A 20,908-nucleotide genomic window follows, 5' to 3' on the forward strand; every position below is an offset into this window, starting at 1 on the left:
AACCATGGAAAGATTTTGTTAGCATTTTGTATTCTGTAAACAGCTATTACTCTCCTTTAAGGACAAATCAAACGGATGACTTTTGCAAATAAACTGCAGAATCATGGAATTATGTTTTTTGTGTGTCAATTGACACACATTTTAAAAAAAAAAATCTTCCTCCCTGCTCCCCTGTAGCCGTAGATGCACAGTTTTAAGTTCATCTCAGATTGTCTGTGGCAGATGGCCCACAACAATGTAACTTAAATAGTTTGCAAGTACTACTGGCTGCTAGCTTCTCTGATTCTGACTCTCAAGTTTAAACCCAAACTGGCAAGGAATGAGAAGTGACTATCATTACTGTCCTCAGTGTTTACTGTCCCTGTCTGCTAAAGATTGCTGTCTGCAATTAACTTTCAGTAAAGCTGCTTGTTATTAGTCATCCAGCAAGAGTGGATAATGCCTTTTCTGAGATTATGTGCGGTTTGCACAGTTTCAGTTCTCATAGACTTTTAAGAACTCCCGGAATCATTTTATAGAAATACTAACAGGGCTATGACCACAGGTTTAAAAAAACACTGTGATTTATCAAAGTCTGTAGAGAAAAAAATAACTTAAACAGCAAGTACCATTATAACCTCTCCCCCATTTTAATGCTACCCAAATTAAAAAAGACATAATTCATCACATTGGTTTACATCTGTGCCAACACAGAATACATTGCACAGGTGAAGAGGCAATTGTTTGGAAATGGAAACACAATCTTTTGCAAGGAAGTTGAGACAGCTGCTGCAAAAAATTCATTTTCTACATTTAAGAAGGACGCTGCCTTCATAAAGCAGTGATCTGGGATATTGATCAGATGCTAAAGGAATTCTAACACACAGAATCCCAAACACTCACTCTCTCACTGCCCAAGAAAAGATTGGCCAGGACCACATGTAAAAATACAGAATGAAAATTGATTTTGTTAATTCCACAGTGTGCCTGAGAATGGGGAGATTTGAAATGTCAAGAAGTGGTAATGCTCTTAAACAGCACTTCATTGTAAAATGAAGCATGGATACCAAAAATTTTGGTATTTTTGGTATGGATATCAAAAATAATACTATATACATACACTCTGTGCCTTTGACAGACCTGCTTATTGAGCTGTAACTGCTAACATGTAGGAGGAGCCTGACTTAGTAACAGGCAATGAAAATTCTTAGGCCTTGTTGTTTTCAGTTCCATTACTGAAAAGCATCAAGAAATATGTTTTCATGCTACCAGCATGAAACACACCATACAACTCCTTCAAAAAGGGAAAATACATATTTAAATAACACCACAGAACAACATCTTTGTCTAGATAAATTGTACAAGCAAAATTATCTAAATATATATGGAGAGTAGCTGCAAGGAAATAACTTATCTTCAATTACTGCTGTCACTGAAGAGTCCTCTCTCTCCAGTCATGAGCAATAATGTGAAGTTTGACTGTACTCCACCTACAACCAGCAAGCACATTTAAAACCTTCCTGCCTGTGACCACTTCCCCTTCGCTTCCCAGAACAAAATTTCAGGTCTCAACATTTAAGTTGGAAAGGTACTGAGAGAGATGATAAAGTGATAAAGAATTGAGAAAGCCCTTTTGGCTGGGGAATGACTGAAGGGAGTGATTGATGGGTGTCTGTTCCAAAGTCCTCAGTGATGCTGTCCAAGAATGCTAGAGCAGGGGCAGGTTTGAAAGACACAAAAAGTGCTTTTGGTTCTTTTTTTCTTTAAGATACACAGAAGGGTTAAATGCCTGCCAGAGGAAATTTTTTAAAAGCAATCTGCTAAAAATCCAGAGGCAGAGAAATACTGATAAAGACTGATACACCAGCAAGTATTCAAAAATCACTCGAGGCTGGAAGAATATTTGGGAAAGTGATACTTTCTAATATAGTAATCATGGTTACACACACCCCAAGGCAAGTAGCAGTAGCCTCAGAGACAGAGAGCTGGGAGAGCTAGTCACCTAGCCTGGCCCAGCAGAGACATTCATATAGACTTACCTCCAAAAACTCTGGAAGGATTTGCCTCAAACCAAACAGAATATTTTAGCGCTACAGGAATTATCACAGCATTTCCAATGCTTGTGATTTGTATTAATATTACTGCTCTATCTTTTTTTCAAGTGCAGTATGAAAGCCCCAAACAACTGAGCAGCCTGAAAATCAAAAGTTTCAAATCTTCCAGAGGTATAGTCAGTATTTTATTCCATCTGTTTGATGTCTTCTGTGGCCCAATTAAAAGTTGCTATTCAGCTGGACTGTCAAATAGAAGAATACTTTAAGAGACACTTTGTACTATAGTTCCTCATTGCTTTGAGCAATAAACCTTTTGTTTAAAGTTTTTCATTGGAGTTGCACACCTGCCATTTACAAAAGCTTTATCTGAGAAATAATCTGTAGAATGAGTACAACATTTATTATGAACCCTGAGGTTATCATAATTAAAAATGAAGAGGTATTAAGTGTTTTTTTATAAGACCCACATGACTCACTTTTCAAAGTATTTAAGCAGAATTAATTGCTGTAATTGTCTTTGAAATTGCCCATGTATTATAAAGCTGGTTTGTGAAGTGCCTTGAAAACAACTTCTTTTTTTGCATGTTGTAGTTTTTGCTGTAGGTATATTATATATAAAAAGGTAACAATGAGACTTCTGAATTGCACAGTATTCCAGATAATTTGAATAATTACATACAACCTGAATCTGTAAACCTTGACTATTTTTACGACTGATCACACTTAGGGCTTAGGTTTTTCTGCAAGACAATGGCTGTCTAATTAGTACATATTTAATCAATGCAAGTGACAGCTATGCAGAAGCCATGCTGATCTGAAAATACTATTAATTTTTCACTGACAAATGGTTCTATTAGTATTTGAAGAAAGACATATCTCGATGAAAATAATATTGTTTCAAGAATATTATATTTGCAGTTTTAAGGAATAAATACAAGTGCAATTAAACCAATATTGATCTACTGTCTAACTAATCAGACCAATCCAAAATCAATGAGTTCAAGCAACATGCTGTCCACCCACCAAATGAGTCTGCAACTAATACTACACTACATCAAAAATACCTTAAAGATTTTTATATAGCTTTTTCTTACGCTTTTGTAGGAAAAATCCACTGAGACATCCTTCTAAATGCATGTGTGTCCTTTTTAACCCACATTTAGATATCCCAAACTTGCCACTTCTTTGACAACCTCCCTACTCACGCAGCCTTGTGGCAGTGTTATCAAGCTGGATCGGGTTCTCTTCCCCTTTTTGAAAAGCACAATACCTCTGGTTTTGAAGGAAAGCAGGTAAGACTGTTACCTGCTGATTCCCCAGGAAATGTGGATGCAGTTGAGAATGACTAGGTACATACAGAAATCAAGATCCCTGTTACTGTTGTCATCCGTTATCCAAACTAGGCAGAGCCAAAGCCAACGAGAGCTTCTGTTACACAAGTGTGCTGACAGATGGCAGCCGTCTAAACTGAGAATAGCACCAAAAATACACTGCTCAGAAGTGAAGAAGAATGTAGTGAGAAGTTTTATGATTTGTTTTGTTATCTGAAAACCACAGTAGATCCTATCTCAATGAACTCAGTAGAACGACTTGTGCACTGGGGAGCATTTCAACTTCCAGTGCAAAGTTCAAATCTCCTCTGTTTTGGCAGCTGAAGATTTCTTCTTTTAACTACAGAAATCAGGGGTTCATTGGAAGATGTTTAAAAAAACCTGGTACTTAAGTACCAGGCAATTGTGCCACCCTTCTGGCAGCCCTACAGACCACTTGCACTAATCCCTGTTTTTTAAGGTTCTGTGACCCCCTAGAATTGCAGTTCTCAGAAGTAATCTGCTCACTTCAAATACCCTCCAAGCTTATGTCTGAGTGCCAAAAGTCATACAGAGAATAAACAACTTTATTTTATAACAGAATTACAGAAAGCAAAATATCACTTAATACAACTTTAAGCTACTATAAATCTAATTTGGCATTTTAACTATACACAGAGTCAACAGCAAAAAAAAAAAAAAACCCAAACAACCCCCCAGCAAGAACAAATTAAAAATAAACCCCAATATAATTAACAGGTTTTTGCCATGGCAGTCTCAACTGATGGTACTCTCGTACTACTTTAGGAGTGGAGTTCATCTTACATCTTTTATTCAGTAGCCTAAAAACCTGCATTAACCATTAGAGGAAGCATGTGAAACATATACCTTCTCTGTAACAGAAATGTCAGTTCTAACATGGAGACACAGTGAGGTTTAATAGCAAGCGAGCATTCTACACATGTATCCAAATAATGGAAGTACTGAAATTGGGACACAGTAAGAAAAAAAAGCACTACGGTTTTAAGCTGCCTAGATCATCTCTTGTTGGAAAAATAGAAAGATATTTTGTTCTTCCTTCTTTCCTTATCTGGAATGCTGCAGACAGCAAAAAGTCTGCAAAGTTGAGCATTGGCACCAAAGTGCAAAAAGAACACAGTGCTCAGTCAGAAGAAATCTGTCTGCAACTCCTTCTCCTCTACAGACTGCCACACCATCTCTGCTCCGCAGAGAGGAGAACCTTGGAAAAGAAAGAGTTACAGAGATACCAGTATAAAATTTATCCAAAGAAATATATTTTTTCAAATTTTAGCAAATGTTTTATTTTTATAAAAAACTTCATTATGTGATATCATATATTTACCTGAATAATCTGAAAAAATTCTGTAAATTACTCCAGTAAGAGATTTCACTTGAAATATCCGAAAAAAAACTATATCTAAATTAGTAAAGATCCTCCTTCCTGCACAATTATCACCTGCTCCAGTGAACAATGATTTCCAGGCTTCTTTTGTTCACTTTCATATAATTAAGATTCAGATTCAAAAATACAAGTATTTGTGCAAAAGAAGATCATACCCTCTAGAACTTCATTAAAAAAACCAGAACTCTAATATTGTTAAGAAGTGGTTATAAAAATAAACAAGAAAAACTGTAAGGGAATATAGACCAAAGATGTTAAAATGGAGTTTGGTATTGGCATTTAAGTCGTGAACATCTGGTCATTGTTGCTAGGCCTGGTGGATTCAGTGGAGTCATGATGACTTGGAATGACTACAGCTCTTCGTGGTCAGTGACATCTTTATTTCTGGAAGAAAAAAATGATATGGAAGGTTACAGAAGCAGTTGTAACAGATACCATGTCAGCATCACATCACAGTCAGACAGTAACTATCTCTATGCAGGGTTCTTTGATTTTTTTTACAAGAAGGGAAGGTTATTTCATTAAAAAATGTAACATTGACTAAAACCCCCTTCAGTCATTAGGCGTACAGTACTACACTTTTTCAAAGTACTCATCTTGCTTTAGAGCATTTTTTCCCTTCCCAAAATTCTCATGTTATTTTAATTGCAACCTCTTGCACAGTTTATTGAAAATTTTATTCCACCACCTAGAACATCAATAAAAAAGGAAGGTACTTGTTCAATTCAGTAATCCTTCAGAATGCAGTATCTTTTACTTTTATTGGAGAAAACAAGTCTACACCAAGAATACTGCTGTAGTCATCAGAGCTTTCATCGCCTCAGAAACAACCATGCAAAATTCATTGCATGACTCCACTGCCTTAGCACAGGAGAGCAAAAGGCTCTTGACAGATAGTCAAGGCACTTTCGCTTAGATGACTAAATTTTTTCCCTAAAGTTTAACTGAAAGGCATCATCAGTCATACAAGTCTCCAGGTCTGACACAAAAGTAGCATGGAGAAATGTCCTCTTTTATTCTCTCACAAGCATTGAAGACCAGGAACCTGTAAATCAATTGACAAACTTAGACAAGAACAACTGACACACTTCAGTCCTTTGCAAACAACCATTCCACAATGACTATGTTTCTCAAAAGTGCAAAAAAAAAAAAAAAAAAACCCTCAGACAATGGAAGGAATTCTTTCAATGCTTTTTTCCCTGAATAAAATTTTTACAAAGTAGTTAAATATTTGATGAAGGAACAGAATCAAGTTTGCAGCTGGTCACTAATGTAGAAACGTGGTGCAAACCTGCCAAAATAATTTTTTCCTCCCATGACCTAGCCCCCTCTAAAAAGATGTAATTATTTCTATGGGATATATTGTGTTGAACGCTGATTCAGGATTAAGGTAGCACGAAGAACCTGGCACATTCCACACACATGTAAGAGAAGAGGCAACCCCTGCTTCCAAGACCTTTAAATTCACACTGATTAATAATGATTTCAAAATGCGATGGTAGCACATGGAATAGTAAAACCCTGCAAATCCAAACCATCTGTTCTGCTGTCTCAGTATCTTTCTACCTTAGATCCTGCAATGGAAGTTGAAAATATGCAGGGGGTGGTTTGAGTGTGCATGTTTAATGTTGCTGTGTACCAAGGGACCAGTGAAATCCCCCAAAGCACAGGAATTCTCCTTACTGCAAACAGCTCTCACCAAACTGATGTGCCTTTTTTCAACCCTTCTAGAACGTTTATGTGATGTGGGGACTCATCAACACCCCCCCCATCTCACGGCTCAGTACAGTTCCCTGTCCTCCTCTGTGATTTTAAACCAAAACTGGAGCATACATGTTATACTCATTTTCAGTGTCACTAAGCAACAATGGCATGAAACAAACCCAACCAAATGCTGAAATAAAGGTACAGTGAAAAAACAGACATTTGTGCAGTGTTTCTTACTTTCTTGCTTTTCCCCAACTGTCCCTCACAAGCAATCCCACCTCCCGTGTTATTTTTGGTTTCTAGCATTATCTAATGTGAAAATAATTTTAAAAAGTATTAATGCTACAACATGAGTATCTGAGCGCTCATCTAGCACTTCAGAATGTAATCCATGTTTTCTCCTGGTTTGTACATTTATGAACAAAAAATATTATTTTCTTTTTCAAACACAGAATAATCTGATGAATCTGAAGAAATTTTCTGGAGGCAGCCTAAACTCAGTTCTACTGTGTTTTACATCCTGAAAAGTTATGTAAATTTACATGCTGAGAAGCTCAGAGAAAAACTAGCCAGAAAATATTGTCTGAACACACATGACCAAAACAAACATTGCAGTTCTAGCACAACCTGTACGAGGTCAGGAAGGGAATTGGAACCATTTTGACAGAGAAGCTGGATAAACTTCCAGTCTGCAGGCAGAGGGCAGGCCATCCTACTCTCATCCTCTATTCTCTATGACACTCAACATTGCTGCTCTCTGCAGTACTGCACACAGCAGGGGTTCAGGGCAAACTCTCAGGAGGGTTATGTGTACAGCGATGAGATCCAACAATTTTGCCAGATGTAAAAACCTCTTGCCCCAACACCCCACCATGGGCAGTCTCTTAACTGGCCATATCCATGTCAACATCTGGCAATGGATATTAGTTCTCCCCTTCCTCAGCCACACACAGGCACTCTCACTACCACTCAGTTGTTAAGAAAAGAGACACTTGTAGGTAGATTAAATAAACTAAAGCTTTAGTCTATGTCTTTCAGCTGAAAATATGCATCTGTGATCAGACTAGCTCAGGAAGAGTCCAATTCCTTGATAACAGCCATACTCCATAGAACAGCATTCAATAGATGCACTTCATATCCTCTCAACTGATACTTGAATCTTTTCTCTTCTGGATCCCAGTAGTGATACTCAACAGTTCTTTCTTCAGCTTTTAGGAAATTCAGGCACAGCAATAAATTTGATTTTTTTTTAACACGGCAAATTATCAGGATTATGTGAAAAACACCCTCCTCTCTAGCAGCTTACACCAAATTTGGAATCAAGTCAGGGTCTCATTTTTCATATATTCCTGGCACTTCACGGCTGTGCTCAAGTCTGCTAAAGCTGCAGGCTGAAATTCATAATGGCTAGTTTCCTCAGGTACAGAATTTTGTTGAATACTAAGGGAATCCCTGCCTGCACAGGACACAGAAGTCTCTTGTCCACGGGCCACAACCACCATTGCATAAAATACTGAACCAAGGAAATGAGAATCATGACTACTCTCATTTCTTTAAAACATAAAATGTATTTCTTTTACCTTATCTGCCCCTACATCAACATTGATCAGAGTGCATATTAAAAGCTCAAAGCTGTACTAAGAAAATTTTCCTTGAGATGTTCCAATAACAGCACTGCTCTTCTAGCTAGATACAGAGGCTGATCAGTAAAAAATCAGAGGTCTCCTAACGAAGGTTTAAACCACTGGTTTCTATATTTCTTTATAAATCTCTCCCGCTGATATACCCATTTATCCATTAACAAAACCTTCTTCCTGAATCTGAATCTACCATTAACAAAACCATCAATTTTGAAAAAACCTGAAGCTCGAATCTCATCCCAACAGTGTGACAAGCACAGGAAATCTGAAGCTTTACACCCCCAAATGGTTACAGAGCTTTAAGACATTAGTCTATAACAAGTGCAAGAGCAGATTTATTCAGTGTTCATCCTGCTCTTTCTATTCAATACATGAAGGAGAACCGTATTGTGGTTTTTTCCCTTTTTTTTTCCTCAACCTAGAAAGGAGAGCCTAATAAACTAACATGACTTCAAACAGTTTTTTTCAACTGATAAAAGGCTTTAAAACTTGAGCTTCCAATACATTTACCTTCTTGCCTGGGTAAATGATAAAAGGCCAAAAATTTCAGTGTGTTTAGGATTAAGGATTAGCTGACTAAACTGAAACATCCAAGTGCGTCCTTTCACTACTGAAAACTACACAGACTTCCCACTAAACAAGCAAGATGTTAGGCAAAACCTATAACTGTGTGGGTAAACAGAAAAGTGTGACACATCCTTCATATTTTGCAGAAATAGCCCAAACCCACTTCAATAAAAACTGTAACAACTTGACCAGACATCATAGAAAATGCTGTGAGAGAACTGTGACAAAACTGGGAGACATGTATACGAACATTTGCAACTGAAATTAATGTCAGATTAGACCTAAGATAAAAATTCTTACACTAATAGTCTTCTATTAGCACCTGTTCCAACTCACCCTTCTGGGAATCCCTTTCCTAAAGATGCCCCGTATTTCTCAGCTGAAAAGACATGAATGTAACAGCAAACTGATGCCACATTTCCTGTGTTAATTATCTACATAAGCTTACCTGAAGTATTTGCTTGAGAGCATTTTTTATTTTAGTCTTCATCTTCCTCAGCAAGTTCAGTTTCTTTGTGCACCACCACTCTTGTCACAGACATGTCAGGGTGCTGCTCTTTGGCTTCTTTGATTGCCTGTGCCAGGGCCTGCAAATGTATTTGAAATATGGAACTTAACAAAACCAAGAGGACATTCAAGTGGGGCCAGAGAATGGGAGAGTACCTTTGGAAAATTTGGTTATAATTTTTGAGAACTGTAAATTCCTGAACTTGAGATCAAAGGTAAAAAAAACCAACCCCCAAACCAAACCAATTCCCAAAACACAAAACCCAAAAGAAAGAAAAAAAAAACCCAACAAACCCCACCATGTTAAAAATTTACCAAGATTTCCAGGAAGTAACAAGTAACCAAGTAACCATAAAGTTTTAAGATAACTTTTTAGCTCACCTTAGGTAAAAAACCAGTATTTCTATATCCCAGAACTTTTTGAACTTCTGCAAAGGATCTAATAAATACGCCTTAACAAGAGTTTAAGACAGTACAGAAAAACAAGAGTGCCCTTCAGTTTCATGAACAAAACAGAAAGATACTTTGGAATGTACACTCAGTGTGGTACTGAAACTCTGGAATAAGATCATAACAAATTTCTCAGCACAAGAATCCCATTTTTCTCCTTCTACTAGTTTAAGAGAAATTTCTCTAGCTTAATTCAGGGAAGTACAAATGCAAGTATTATTCAGTTGCTTATAATCCCTCCCCATTTTAATAATTTTTATCATTTAAGAGATGTACTGATATACCCAGTTGGATCAGATGACCATCATAAGTCCCTTCCAACTGAAATGTAATATTTTATTCTACATCATAGTCAACCACATAAGGGCACACTTTGAATCATCACAGATGAAACAGTATCTGGGGCCTTCTCTTTCTTGCCCACATCTTAGTGCACATCTTATTTCAGTGAGCTGTATTATTGCTGGAACCTAACATAAGAAAAAACCCAGAAGACACGAGAAGGTATTCAGAAGCAATAGTTCACCTGTTCACCTCAGTACCAAATGCAACTAAACTCCCCCCAAAATACTAGAAGGAGCAAGAAAAATATAATGCAACAAAAAGGTTTATCTTAATTTAGAAAAGTGACTATTTCCTGAGCTAGCTACAGGTATTAAGTGAGAGAAGAAATAACTAACTCTGAAGAGAGATTGAAAGCACCAGCATTAGGCACCCTATTACGTGACACTGAATTTGAAATCTTATTAAGGGAGTATGTATAGGACACATAATGTGTATTGGTATAATACTGATGTTTGCTGATTATTAGCAATCAAACTATAAACAATGAAAAAACCCTAAGACTCTATCTGATAAATTACAAGTAATGCAAACATTCATATTCTGAAACTCGACACTGAAATATTGTTTTCCTATTGAAAACTGTTTTAGTAATATAGGGAGCTAATAGACAAAATAAAAAACATCCAGCATGCAGTTTGGGCATTTAAGAAGCTTCATATTCACGTAAGAAAATGTGGTACATATTTCTTAAATCTCTTAAAAGCTGCTCACTGCTGTTTTAAACTACAGTGATTAAAATTGAATTTTGTACTTCCACTTTTTATAATTTCATTTTTTACTTCTTTATTCACTTATCACAAATTAGAAAAGGGCTTTGAGAGTTCTCTGGTATATTAAAGCTGTTTTGTGACCTTTTCAGACATTTGAAGTTCACTGAATGTGTGTCAAGGCAAACAAGATCCATCCACGCCTGATGCTAAGCAGCCCTGTCATCTAATTATGAGTTTCAAGAAGAGATTCAACTTGCCAAAAGACATTTCCTGGACACAAATCAAAATGTGAAAATAAATTCCTTGAAAACTCTTACTATACCACAATTCAAAAGTTAAACCGGACCCTGTTATGCTGATTTGAGAAGCCTTCACGAAGTTAGAAATATTTTCACCACAAGGTAGGCTTTTGCATTTGTATTAACCAATGACTGTTGATTGCCTTTGTTACTATAGTTTCTTAGATGAAAAAAAAAGCCTGTGTAATCATCACTACAAAGGCTAGATGCTTTACTTTTCTCAATTATTTTCCTGTGTAGTGCTCAAATTAAGCCTTATTAATTTGGTACATAGAAGTCATCTTAACCTTAGTAACTAAGATATTGTAAAATACTGCTTTAGTACTGATGGAGATAATAAGTACATAGAATTACAGCAGATCAACAATTACTTTTGTTACACATAATTCTACAAATACTGGCCAAAACCTCATTTTTAAATTCAAGCAGTTAATGTTCTAATGTATTTCAAAGCTTTCAATCAAAATGAGCGCTGCATTCAGATGTTGCTGAAACAATGCAGTAGAGATTCCCATCTATCCAGATCAGGGCATCAAAATAAGATTATTTCAGTAATGTTTTTCCTCCCAGTACTAAAGCTGCACTAAATAAACTGGGTCTTTTCCAAAAAGAGTAATCCCTCTAAAAATAGCAAAAACCCATTCACATGATCTATGATGCAAATTTACAAATGCTGCTTTTCTTTCACATATATTTAAAAGGCTTCTTAATAGCAAAACACAACTGTTTAATAACTATGCCACAATTAACAGTCTCAGGCTCTTTCTCTATAGTTTTATTACATTTTTCTACCTTTCTCTTACTTCAGATTTCTGAAACATCATCTAGATCTCACCAGACTACAAAACCCACATTTTAAGGCTTAAGTTTGCATACTCACCTCATCGTGGTCAATATCTGCATCTCCAGTAATGACAATGCGCTTCTCAATTCTTGTTTCTGATACACCACCTTTTACCATCTACAGATGTCAGGGAAAAAAAAAACAAACAGAAAAACATCCTTGTAATTATGGTGTATTTCCACAAAGCACAGCCTCCTGTTGCATTGAAGCAAATAGATTTCTGTGTCTGAGCTGAAATTAGTAGTAAATGTGTTCAGCGCCAGATCATCCTCTCCTTTTTCAGCTATGCAGTTGGTCACCTTCTAGCAATTGTTAAACTTGACAAAAATCAAGCAATAGAGAATTACTCCTGTTACTAGAGCCCATGTTTGGCAAACTGTAATTCCAGCTTCTTCTGCCATATAAATCTGGCAACATGGAAATTCCAAGAGTCTTCTTTTATTTCAACCCATCTACCATGGGCCTCTCCAAAGTGATAATCCTATGCCATTAAATACAAAGACGATCTGGTTTTCAGTTCTGTCAATCAAGGACCTTCACCAGATATTTTCAACATGTTTCACACTGCTGAGTTTTGTGCTTTTTATCTTCACTTCTTATTCTGAAGAAGTGATTATATGATTAAAACACCTCAGTTTATAAAAACATTCTCACAGAAATAACATTATTTGCCTTTTAAATCAGCCTGAGTATGAGAAAAGAATAAACTACTACTTAAGATATACTGACCAGGGAAGAGCCAAGATGACTCTGTTAGGAATACCATGAGAATATTAAAACTATTTTGGAAGGTCCCTTTATCAGTAATGAACAGACTGCAACGTAAAATAAAAAGTCAGCTGAGAAAATTCAAACAATCTTGTTACTGACTGTTTATCATCAATTCAAAAAACATAAGGATCTGCTGCATCATGGTAATTCCAGTAATTTTCCAGTAAAAAACAAGACTGAAACCATTTTCTTTAATTGTTCTTTCTAAGAAGCAAGACTATTTGACACCTGAACTTGACAAGAAAATGTACACTTCCAGTCAAAACTGTGATTCAATTCATTGAATAAAGATTCTTTCCTAAAATGATGGTGCCTTAATGATTCCCAAAAGATCTGAAAAGGATCTTTTGACTACTCTTTATAACAAACATATTTTTAACATATGTATTTTTAATTCTGAGCTAACTTTATTTCATGTGACTCACATTCCAACATTATTCTTCCACGATCATTTTGTGCATATGACTTTAAATTTTCAGAGTATTTCAATCTTTAGAAAATAAATCCAGTGAGCAGTGAATCATTATTCAATTCTGTCATGTTGTAAAACTTCCATATCTTGGAGGGGGGGAGAGAATCCTGAATTCACACTTTGTTTCCCTCTTCCATTTTCCTTTACCCTGAACAATGCTTTCTACAATTTTTTTAGTAAAAGATGCTAAGAGTTCAAATAGGAGTTGAAAACTGTATCATTTAGGCATGCCTAAAATTTGACAAATATTTGCATAAATTAGCAATAACAATAATCATCATCATCACGCTTTGGTAGTTCTAACACCCTCTGGCATGAAGCATTCCATGTTTCATGTTTTCCATGAAACAGACAGGATGTCCTGTTAACACTGAGTTTTCCTTTCCTTTTCAAACAAGGAATGCAGAGGAAATAATTCAGCATCCAAACACACACGCAAAGTAATCTGATAGAATAATCTGTTTTTAAGTATACCCTAGACTTGGAAGCACAAGGATGATGAACACAAAGTCTCGGAAACATTGTTTCAGTTCATCCTGGTGTCATTGACAGGTCTCCTGTGGACCTCAGACAAGTTAGTTACACTAGCAAAGATTCTGTAGGAAATCAGTGGGTGAGGACAGGACTGAACCTGTAAAAATTTAATTACATCCTCATCTGTCCAATACTGAAATAAGACCTACATGAACTACTGAAAAACCACTAATCATATTTTTCCCCCTCTCCATGTCCTATTCCCAGACATTCCTGCTTATTCATTAGGACTTCTGTCTTCAAAACCTGTACAGAAAGATTTAATTCTCACACATGCCTGGAATTAATCTGCTCCATTCCAAGTTAGTTCTCCTCAATGAATTAGCAGATATACAAGAAACTTCATGCAAAATTGTATTTGGAGGGTCTGGTGTCTTTTTTTAAATTAAGAAAGACACGAAATACAATTTACCTTTGTGATGTGTGTAGTTGTGGTAGTGGAAATGGACTCTGATGTAATCGTCTGTGCACTCACCAGCACGCCAGTATCACCAACAGCATTGCCATCAACCTATAAGGAAAAAATGTATCATTGTATATTGGCATTTTTTCACAAGAGGAAAGGTGAGTTTTCCTACTAAACACATTCTTTAGTTCAGCTAGAACTAAAATCTAAATAGAAGCCAGCCAAGTTTACAGAGTCAGGTAAGGCTACTATTATGGCCCATTCCTGTGGAGAATTCATGCTCACAGTTAATGTGTTCCTTTCAGGAGAAATGAGATATTTTAATCAAGCTTCCAAAAGCGGATTAAAGTGAGTTATGCTTTTGCAGTCAGCAACTAAGTCTTTATATAGTAAAAGAAAATGAAAACTTCTTAAATAATATGGTTTTGTAACATTTCACTTATCTAATTCATAGCCAAGTATAATCTTATCTGCTAGGAAAAACTATATGCTTTTGAAAAGCATTTTTGGACATTATCTATGTTGATCTACACAACTGCAATAAAAATAAGATTGCAAACAAACCCGTCACTGTACCTGTGAAGATTCATATGTGATAGTTTTAGTTTCTGTTTGAACAATTGGAATTTCTTTAGTGGAGATTTCAGTTCTCTGTGTGGCATCTGAAATGGTTACCATCTCTGTTTTCACTACTGGAGGCTGTGATGCAAGAAATAAACAATCAATTCAAAAGACAGAAGAAGTTTTGTAAAGTGGACCAAGAAAATACAACCAAAAGCTCAAGAAAAGCATAACAGTAAGATAAGTATTTGACTGACTTCCCATACAAAAGCATGCAATAAATAAGCAAAATGAAATGAAGATTAATACATCAGCCCTCTAGGATATCCATAATATTGTAGGAAAAGCTAACCTTCTAATAACCTTGTCAAAGTTCAGTGTTTCAGCCAACAGTAAATACCAAAGAGCAGTTGCTAAAACAAAGCTGCAACACATGTACTGAAAATTTGTAAAAGCATCACTAAGAAAAAAATAAAAATCTTTGTTTGCATAAAGAAATTGACAGCTAGATCAGACAGATAAACTTTGTATTAGAACTAATCTGGGAAAATACCTATCACTCTTCAGTCTGCAAATCAGGACTAGAAATTCCATAAAAGTTTAACTTTTTAATATGTATTACTTCTGGAAAAGAAAAGCTTTTGCAAACTGGATTTTAAGCAGTCTAAATTTTTCTCTAAGTCAATGATTTCTTTTGACAAAGATTCTAAAACGCTACTTCAACAACTTAAACTAGTGGTGTTCTCTGCAATATCACAAACAAAACAATTAACCTGGGGTCTGTAAGCTAGTGAAGTCATTACTTATCTTATTGGAGCAGATTTTCATTAGATTTAAGAACTAAAGCCTTTTGATATTTTTCTAGACGCATCAGCTTGTATCTTATATTGATTTTGAATACACATAGGATAAAATCCCAGGAAAAAAACCCCAAACAACCTTTCATGCTTGCACACACAGGAGCACTTCTTCCCCTTTCTCCAAACTATCTACGCTGTTAGGAAGTGTGGGAACTTACAAATTTTAAAATCTGATTAACTAATTCTTTCATATCATTAATCAGAACAGCTATGTATGCAAAAGACAACAAAAGAAACAATGTGAGTTGTTTCAATTAAAAAAGTGAAGGAGAAAAAAAAACCTGCCACCATTACAAGAACAAGCAGGCAGAGAACTACAAAAGAACTCACCGAACTGGTGAAAAACTCAGCAGAAGGTCATGACAAATTTATAAAGACATAAATGCCTGACTTTCATTTTTTCCCTTTCTGCTTCTTTATCACTTGCCCAGTAATGAACTCTTCAACCTTGTTTGGCATAAAACAACTGGTTGTGACAGGAACTCAGGCGTGCTTCCTAAGTATCTACTGCACTAGAAGACTTCACAGAAACATTGTGCTATGAGCCTCACCACTTAAGAGTGCAGTGCTCTCACCTCTGCAATTTCTAGCCATACATATTCTAACCTGCAAATCCACAATGTTTTATTGAAGGAGGGGAAAAAAGGCAAGAAAAGTAGTGAGTAAAGGGAAAAAAGGAACAAAAATTTCTGACAGGTGCCTTCTAATTTCAATTTGCAATAGTTTTCCAATCACAATTATATGTCATGGACTTGTCAAAAACAGTTGACAAATAGACAAGACAAGACTTAAAACACTGGAAACACGTAAATAATAAATACACATTATGTACGTGCATATAAAATACGGAGGAGATAAAAAAAGAGATCTCAGTCTTCGGAAGGTTTGCCTTTACTGGTGATTTTCACTCAGTTCTAGCAAAAAGTCAGAAACCATAACTGAGGGAGACAGAATTTCACTGCTCATCAATGGTTTCCCCTTCCAAATGATCTGAATCTTGTTGGATGCCAGAAGACGTGGAGGAATAGGAGAAGAAGAAAGGCAGGTATATTTTCACCCCAAGAAATATCTCTGTTTAATCTAGTTGTCATACTGTTCTACCATTTACCTCAGAACAACAAATTAATTGTGGTGCAACATCAATGTCAACATGAGACACATCTCCATTGAGTTTCAGCTGTTCCTCCTCTTTTTCTTCACCTACATGTTGCTTAATTTGCTCTGACAAATTCTTCTCTTCTGTAGCTACAGTAACTGTATTTTCCTGGACCAAATCTTCAGCTGTAACTTGTGTGTGCTCAACTGGTACATTTAGTTTACTGCCTTCTGGTGTGGCTTCCACATGCTGCATATTTTCTTCATGTTCTTTTCTTTTCATGTCTTCCTCTTCTTCCTGTTCTTCCCTGATGACTTCCTCAATTGCCCTATGATGTGGATGGTATTCTCCCACCTCTTCATCCTCACTCTCACTACTACTGCTGCTGCTGCTACTATCTGATGGCAATGATGAAGAGTCCTTTTTTGACACGTGCTCCACCTTACATGTCTCCCCAGCATCAGTGGCAACTTGCATTTTCCCTTTGTTGGTTTCGTCTACGACTAGTGTTTCTTCTATCCCAAACTCTGCCTGCTTCTTCTCCTCCACTATGTCCAGAGTCTCATGTGAACTCTGCACAAAAAACATGGATGAGGATAAACAAAAGAAGAGTATATGAATAAATTAAAATGATGAAAATAAAATTAGCCGATAGCTGGTTCATGTCATATGGAAGACAAAAGATGATTGTGAAGGTTAACTGAAAAAAGAAGGAGGGAAAGAATGAAGATGGATTGGAAGAGTTAGAGCCAAATTTAGTCACGGAAAAAATCTGCAGAACCTTATCAGCATCGCTGACTCCAGTACAAGGCCCTTCTGCTCTGGAAGCATGTCTCTGTGAAACAAAAAGCAATCAGAGGACAAGAATCAATGCACAACCCTTTTCAACAGTGCAACATCCTCCAAGCAAGCTTTTAAGAATGTGTGATACTAGAGAGATGCTACATAGTCACTGCAAGATGCTAGTTGCCTTACACTTCATCTAAATACTCAATCAAAAGTAGGTAAGAATTATGGAAATTATTATTGGTGTAAGAATTGAATTATGAAAGCCTGAAAATAAAAAGTATGAATGTACTAGCCAGTGATGCTACCGAGGCAGTTATTTCTCTCACTTAAATGAGGAATTAAGAATAAATAATATTAAACAAAAGTAAAAAGAAAAGATAATGCTCTACTACCAGCTTGCCATAATTTAAAAAAGCAGTAAAAAGGCATTATCACAGGGTTTTATCAGTTGTTCGTTTTTGGTCTGTTACTTTATGCAACTTAATAGATAATGAGAGGAAGACTGCTTAGGGTAGTATGTTGTCAGAATAGCAATACATGATTACAAAGGAAGGTCCTACAAGAATTCAGTTTGGAGCCAAAAGGATGATATTAAAGCAGCTTTGCTAGTATTTGTTCCATAACAAAATAATGACAGCTATTGAAAGCCCGCAGTAAATGAAGTATTAGGGTGTCAGGTTTTTTTAATCGAACATACATTTAGTGAACAGTCTGCAGCAAAATTAAGAGCCAAAATGAAAAGAATACAAAAATCAACACACCATCTGTGACTTAATCCTAGCTTTTATTGCCGTTTACCTAGCACAGCACCTACGGAGCGTAAGCTCAGCCAAGCACTGATTCCTCCCTGCTTCTGGCGTGCTGCAGGTGCAGAGTGATGCTCTGAGGCAGGCACGCCGCTCTAAGGCAGGGAGCAGCCCGGACCTGTCCCTGTCCCTGTCTCTGTCCCGGCGGGATCCGTCCCGTCCCCGGCGGGCCCCGGCCCCGCGCCCGAGCAGCACCTGGGGCCCCGGCGCGGCGGCGCCCGTCTGCTCCCCCGCAGCGCCCTCTGCTGGCCCCGGGCTGGCGGCGGCGAAGGGCCCGCTGCTGGCGGCGCCGAAGCGCTCCTTACTAAACAAAATGGAGGTTATCTCTTCTTCCAGGCTCTAGACGGGTCAGAGAAGGGAAAGGAAAGAATTAGACAGCGGCGGACGGAGCGGCAGGCACCTACAGAGGGAGAGGTTTGGCAAGAGAGAGACGTGACAAAGGCAAAGGCTCGGCAGGAGCAGGGGCGCGGACAGCGGGGACGCAGCACGGCCGTGCGCTGGGGCTGCGCCTCCAGCACGCACAACACCGTGCGGACGGAACACACCGACACTTACACACTGACATTCACACACCGACATTTACACACCGACACTTACACACCGACATTCACACACCGACATTCACACGGACTTCCCAAACAGCGCAGTCTAGTTAGCTCGTAACTCCGTATTTACTACAGGGATTTTCTTCCCTTTTAGAATTCATTTCTGACACCTTCTAAAGCCCAGCTGGATCAGAGCTCTAGGGCTGTCAGACATATTTCATTAGAATACATACCCACAGCGCTGAAATGTTAAAATATTTTTTACTTCTTTATAACAAATCTTTTATATATATATATATATTTTTTAAATACTTAAATATCCTAAGCGAATTAATGTTGATTAAAAATCTGTTTTCAAAAAGCCTTTCCCATTTCGGTGGGAAAACTTGTATTTTTCAAACATACATGAAAGGTGAAACATTGCTTTAAAGCAAATGTTCATAATCTGGTCTATTTTCTGTAGGGCTATAAATCTCTGTGGCTAAGCAGACTTTGAAAGTTCACATGCCTCTGAAAAGGCTGCAATTCTTTATTCCAGATTTCATTCCACGTGCTCAGGTAAGAAGTTAGAAGTAAAAGTGGTTAAAATAAAAAGCCAACAAGGTACAAATACATAACACGGACATAACACAGGCGTTGACAACATTTCATGAGATGCATTTCAGCCTTCCCGAAGGGCACTGCAGAGAATCATGCCAGAAGCAGGCGCCAGAGGAAAGCCGAGGTGCCATGCACACAAGTGCAGCCCTGGGGCTCACCGAGTGAGCAGCGATGGGAGTGTGAACTGACAGAGGTTACACCGTGCTATGCACGGACACTACAGCGCGTATGGCATGCACAAGAACAGAGAAGGGAAGAGAAAAAGAACCCCTAGCTCGGTTTTTAATTTTCCTACACTAAAATTCAAAGTTTATTTCAATGGTGGCTAAGAAGAGTTAACACGAATGCAAGTTTTTAAATCTGCCTTCATGCAAAATTGAATATCCAATAGGGGAATGTGTTCCTTACCCCTACTTTCTTTCCCTAGATTACTCCACCCAAGAAACATTCGTCTATTAACAGATTACATCAAAAAGCAAAAATGTTCATGATCGTCTTTTCATTGTACTCTGGTACCTTGTTTTCTGATTGCTCAAAGCAGTAAAAAAAAAAAAAAAAAACCACCAAAAAAACCAGGGGGAAACCAAAATCTTTGTGTGGTAGGTGGTCTGACTGTGTGCATATCACCCATCTTTTAGCATTTGCCCACCTTCAACTTTTTGGGTCTTCCGTTCTTTTAAAACGAAAACCCCAGTCACACAATTTGTTTGATAATGTAACCCCTGTTCCCTGTAGCATTTAATAAAAAAGATTACATTTATAGATAGAATTCATCAATTTTCTATCAGCCTGTGTTTAAATTCCTGGCAAATTCTTCTGGTAAACAATCATACAGTCTAACATGAAATACTGTTTACAAGCTGTGGGGATGGATTAAAGAAAAAAAAATAAAATCCATAAAATAGAAATATTTCTCCTATTTGCAATACATATCAATGTGTCAGTTTTTGTTTAATTAAGTCACAGATGCTGTGCACTTGCAGGAGTATGGTGGATCTAGAAGTATAATGACTCAAATGAGATGTACCCAAAATAACATTTCTAGGACACAGACAATTACTTGTAAGCATTTTCGCTGAAGCAAAAGAAGAAAAAGAATATTAGCAGTGGTATCCCTGCTTAATTCTCATCTATTATTCAGCTATCCTAAAGGACAGGCAACAGGCATCCATCAGCAAATAATTCAGGATGGAAACACAGTTCCCCAAATGTCATATTTATATATGTTAGTGAAATAGGACTGCCAGCTTCACATCAACCTAATAGATGAAAAGTGATGTAAAAAAGCAACATCACAATTGCTACTCATCATCACTATCACACTGCTACTAGTCCTGCTGGTTAGAGTGCTTTTCACTGCATAGATGTTATCAGGGACAAAGCCTTCCTCTTTTCCTTAATGAAAAGAGAGGTGCAGAAGTGCAGACGTTTTCAGAACAGGTTGCTTTTGAAATGAAGCTGCTTACACAGCATTACTGATTACTGAATAATCATTACATAGTGAACATACAAAGCAAAAGTTCTTGCGTGAAGTGTCAAATAACTGCAAGCAATTATTTCCGTATAGAATGAAAATACATGTTTTGCTGTCATCCTAGACACATCACATACAGTAACTTTCCAGTATTGAACA

General features: G+C 37.2%; 1 protein-coding gene across 6 annotated transcripts in view; it reads right to left on the bottom strand.

The window, feature by feature from the left end:
* Nucleotides 1-3,912: 3,912 nt before the first annotated feature.
* The window catches only part of EPB41L2 (erythrocyte membrane protein band 4.1 like 2), a 108,357-nt gene continuing 91,361 nt past the window's right edge, over nt 3,913-20,908 (bottom strand). For 3 of the 6 annotated variants that reach the window (XM_084201505.1, XM_084201503.1, XM_084201504.1), the window contains 8 exons: nt 18,326-18,469; nt 17,317-17,370; nt 16,548-17,108; nt 14,595-14,717; nt 14,025-14,123; nt 11,872-11,952; nt 9,129-9,267; nt 3,913-5,150 (listed from right to left, as the gene is read on the bottom strand). In XM_084201505.1, coding sequence (XP_084057631.1) covers nt 9,160-9,267; nt 11,872-11,952; nt 14,025-14,123; nt 14,595-14,717; nt 16,548-17,108; nt 17,317-17,370; nt 18,326-18,469 — 1,170 coding nt within the window. In that variant the 3' untranslated portion in view covers nt 3,913-5,150; nt 9,129-9,159. The remainder of the gene's footprint in view (nt 5,151-9,128; nt 9,268-11,871; nt 11,953-14,024; nt 14,124-14,594; nt 14,718-16,547; nt 17,109-17,316; nt 17,371-18,325; nt 18,470-20,908) is intronic. The other 3 variants (XM_084201506.1, XM_084201507.1, XM_084201508.1) reach the window with 3 other exon arrangements.

The sequence above is a fragment of the Fringilla coelebs genome, assembly GCF_963513975.1.
Source record: "Fringilla coelebs genome assembly, chromosome: 3".
NCBI classification, from domain to species: domain Eukaryota; kingdom Metazoa; phylum Chordata; class Aves; order Passeriformes; family Fringillidae; genus Fringilla; species Fringilla coelebs.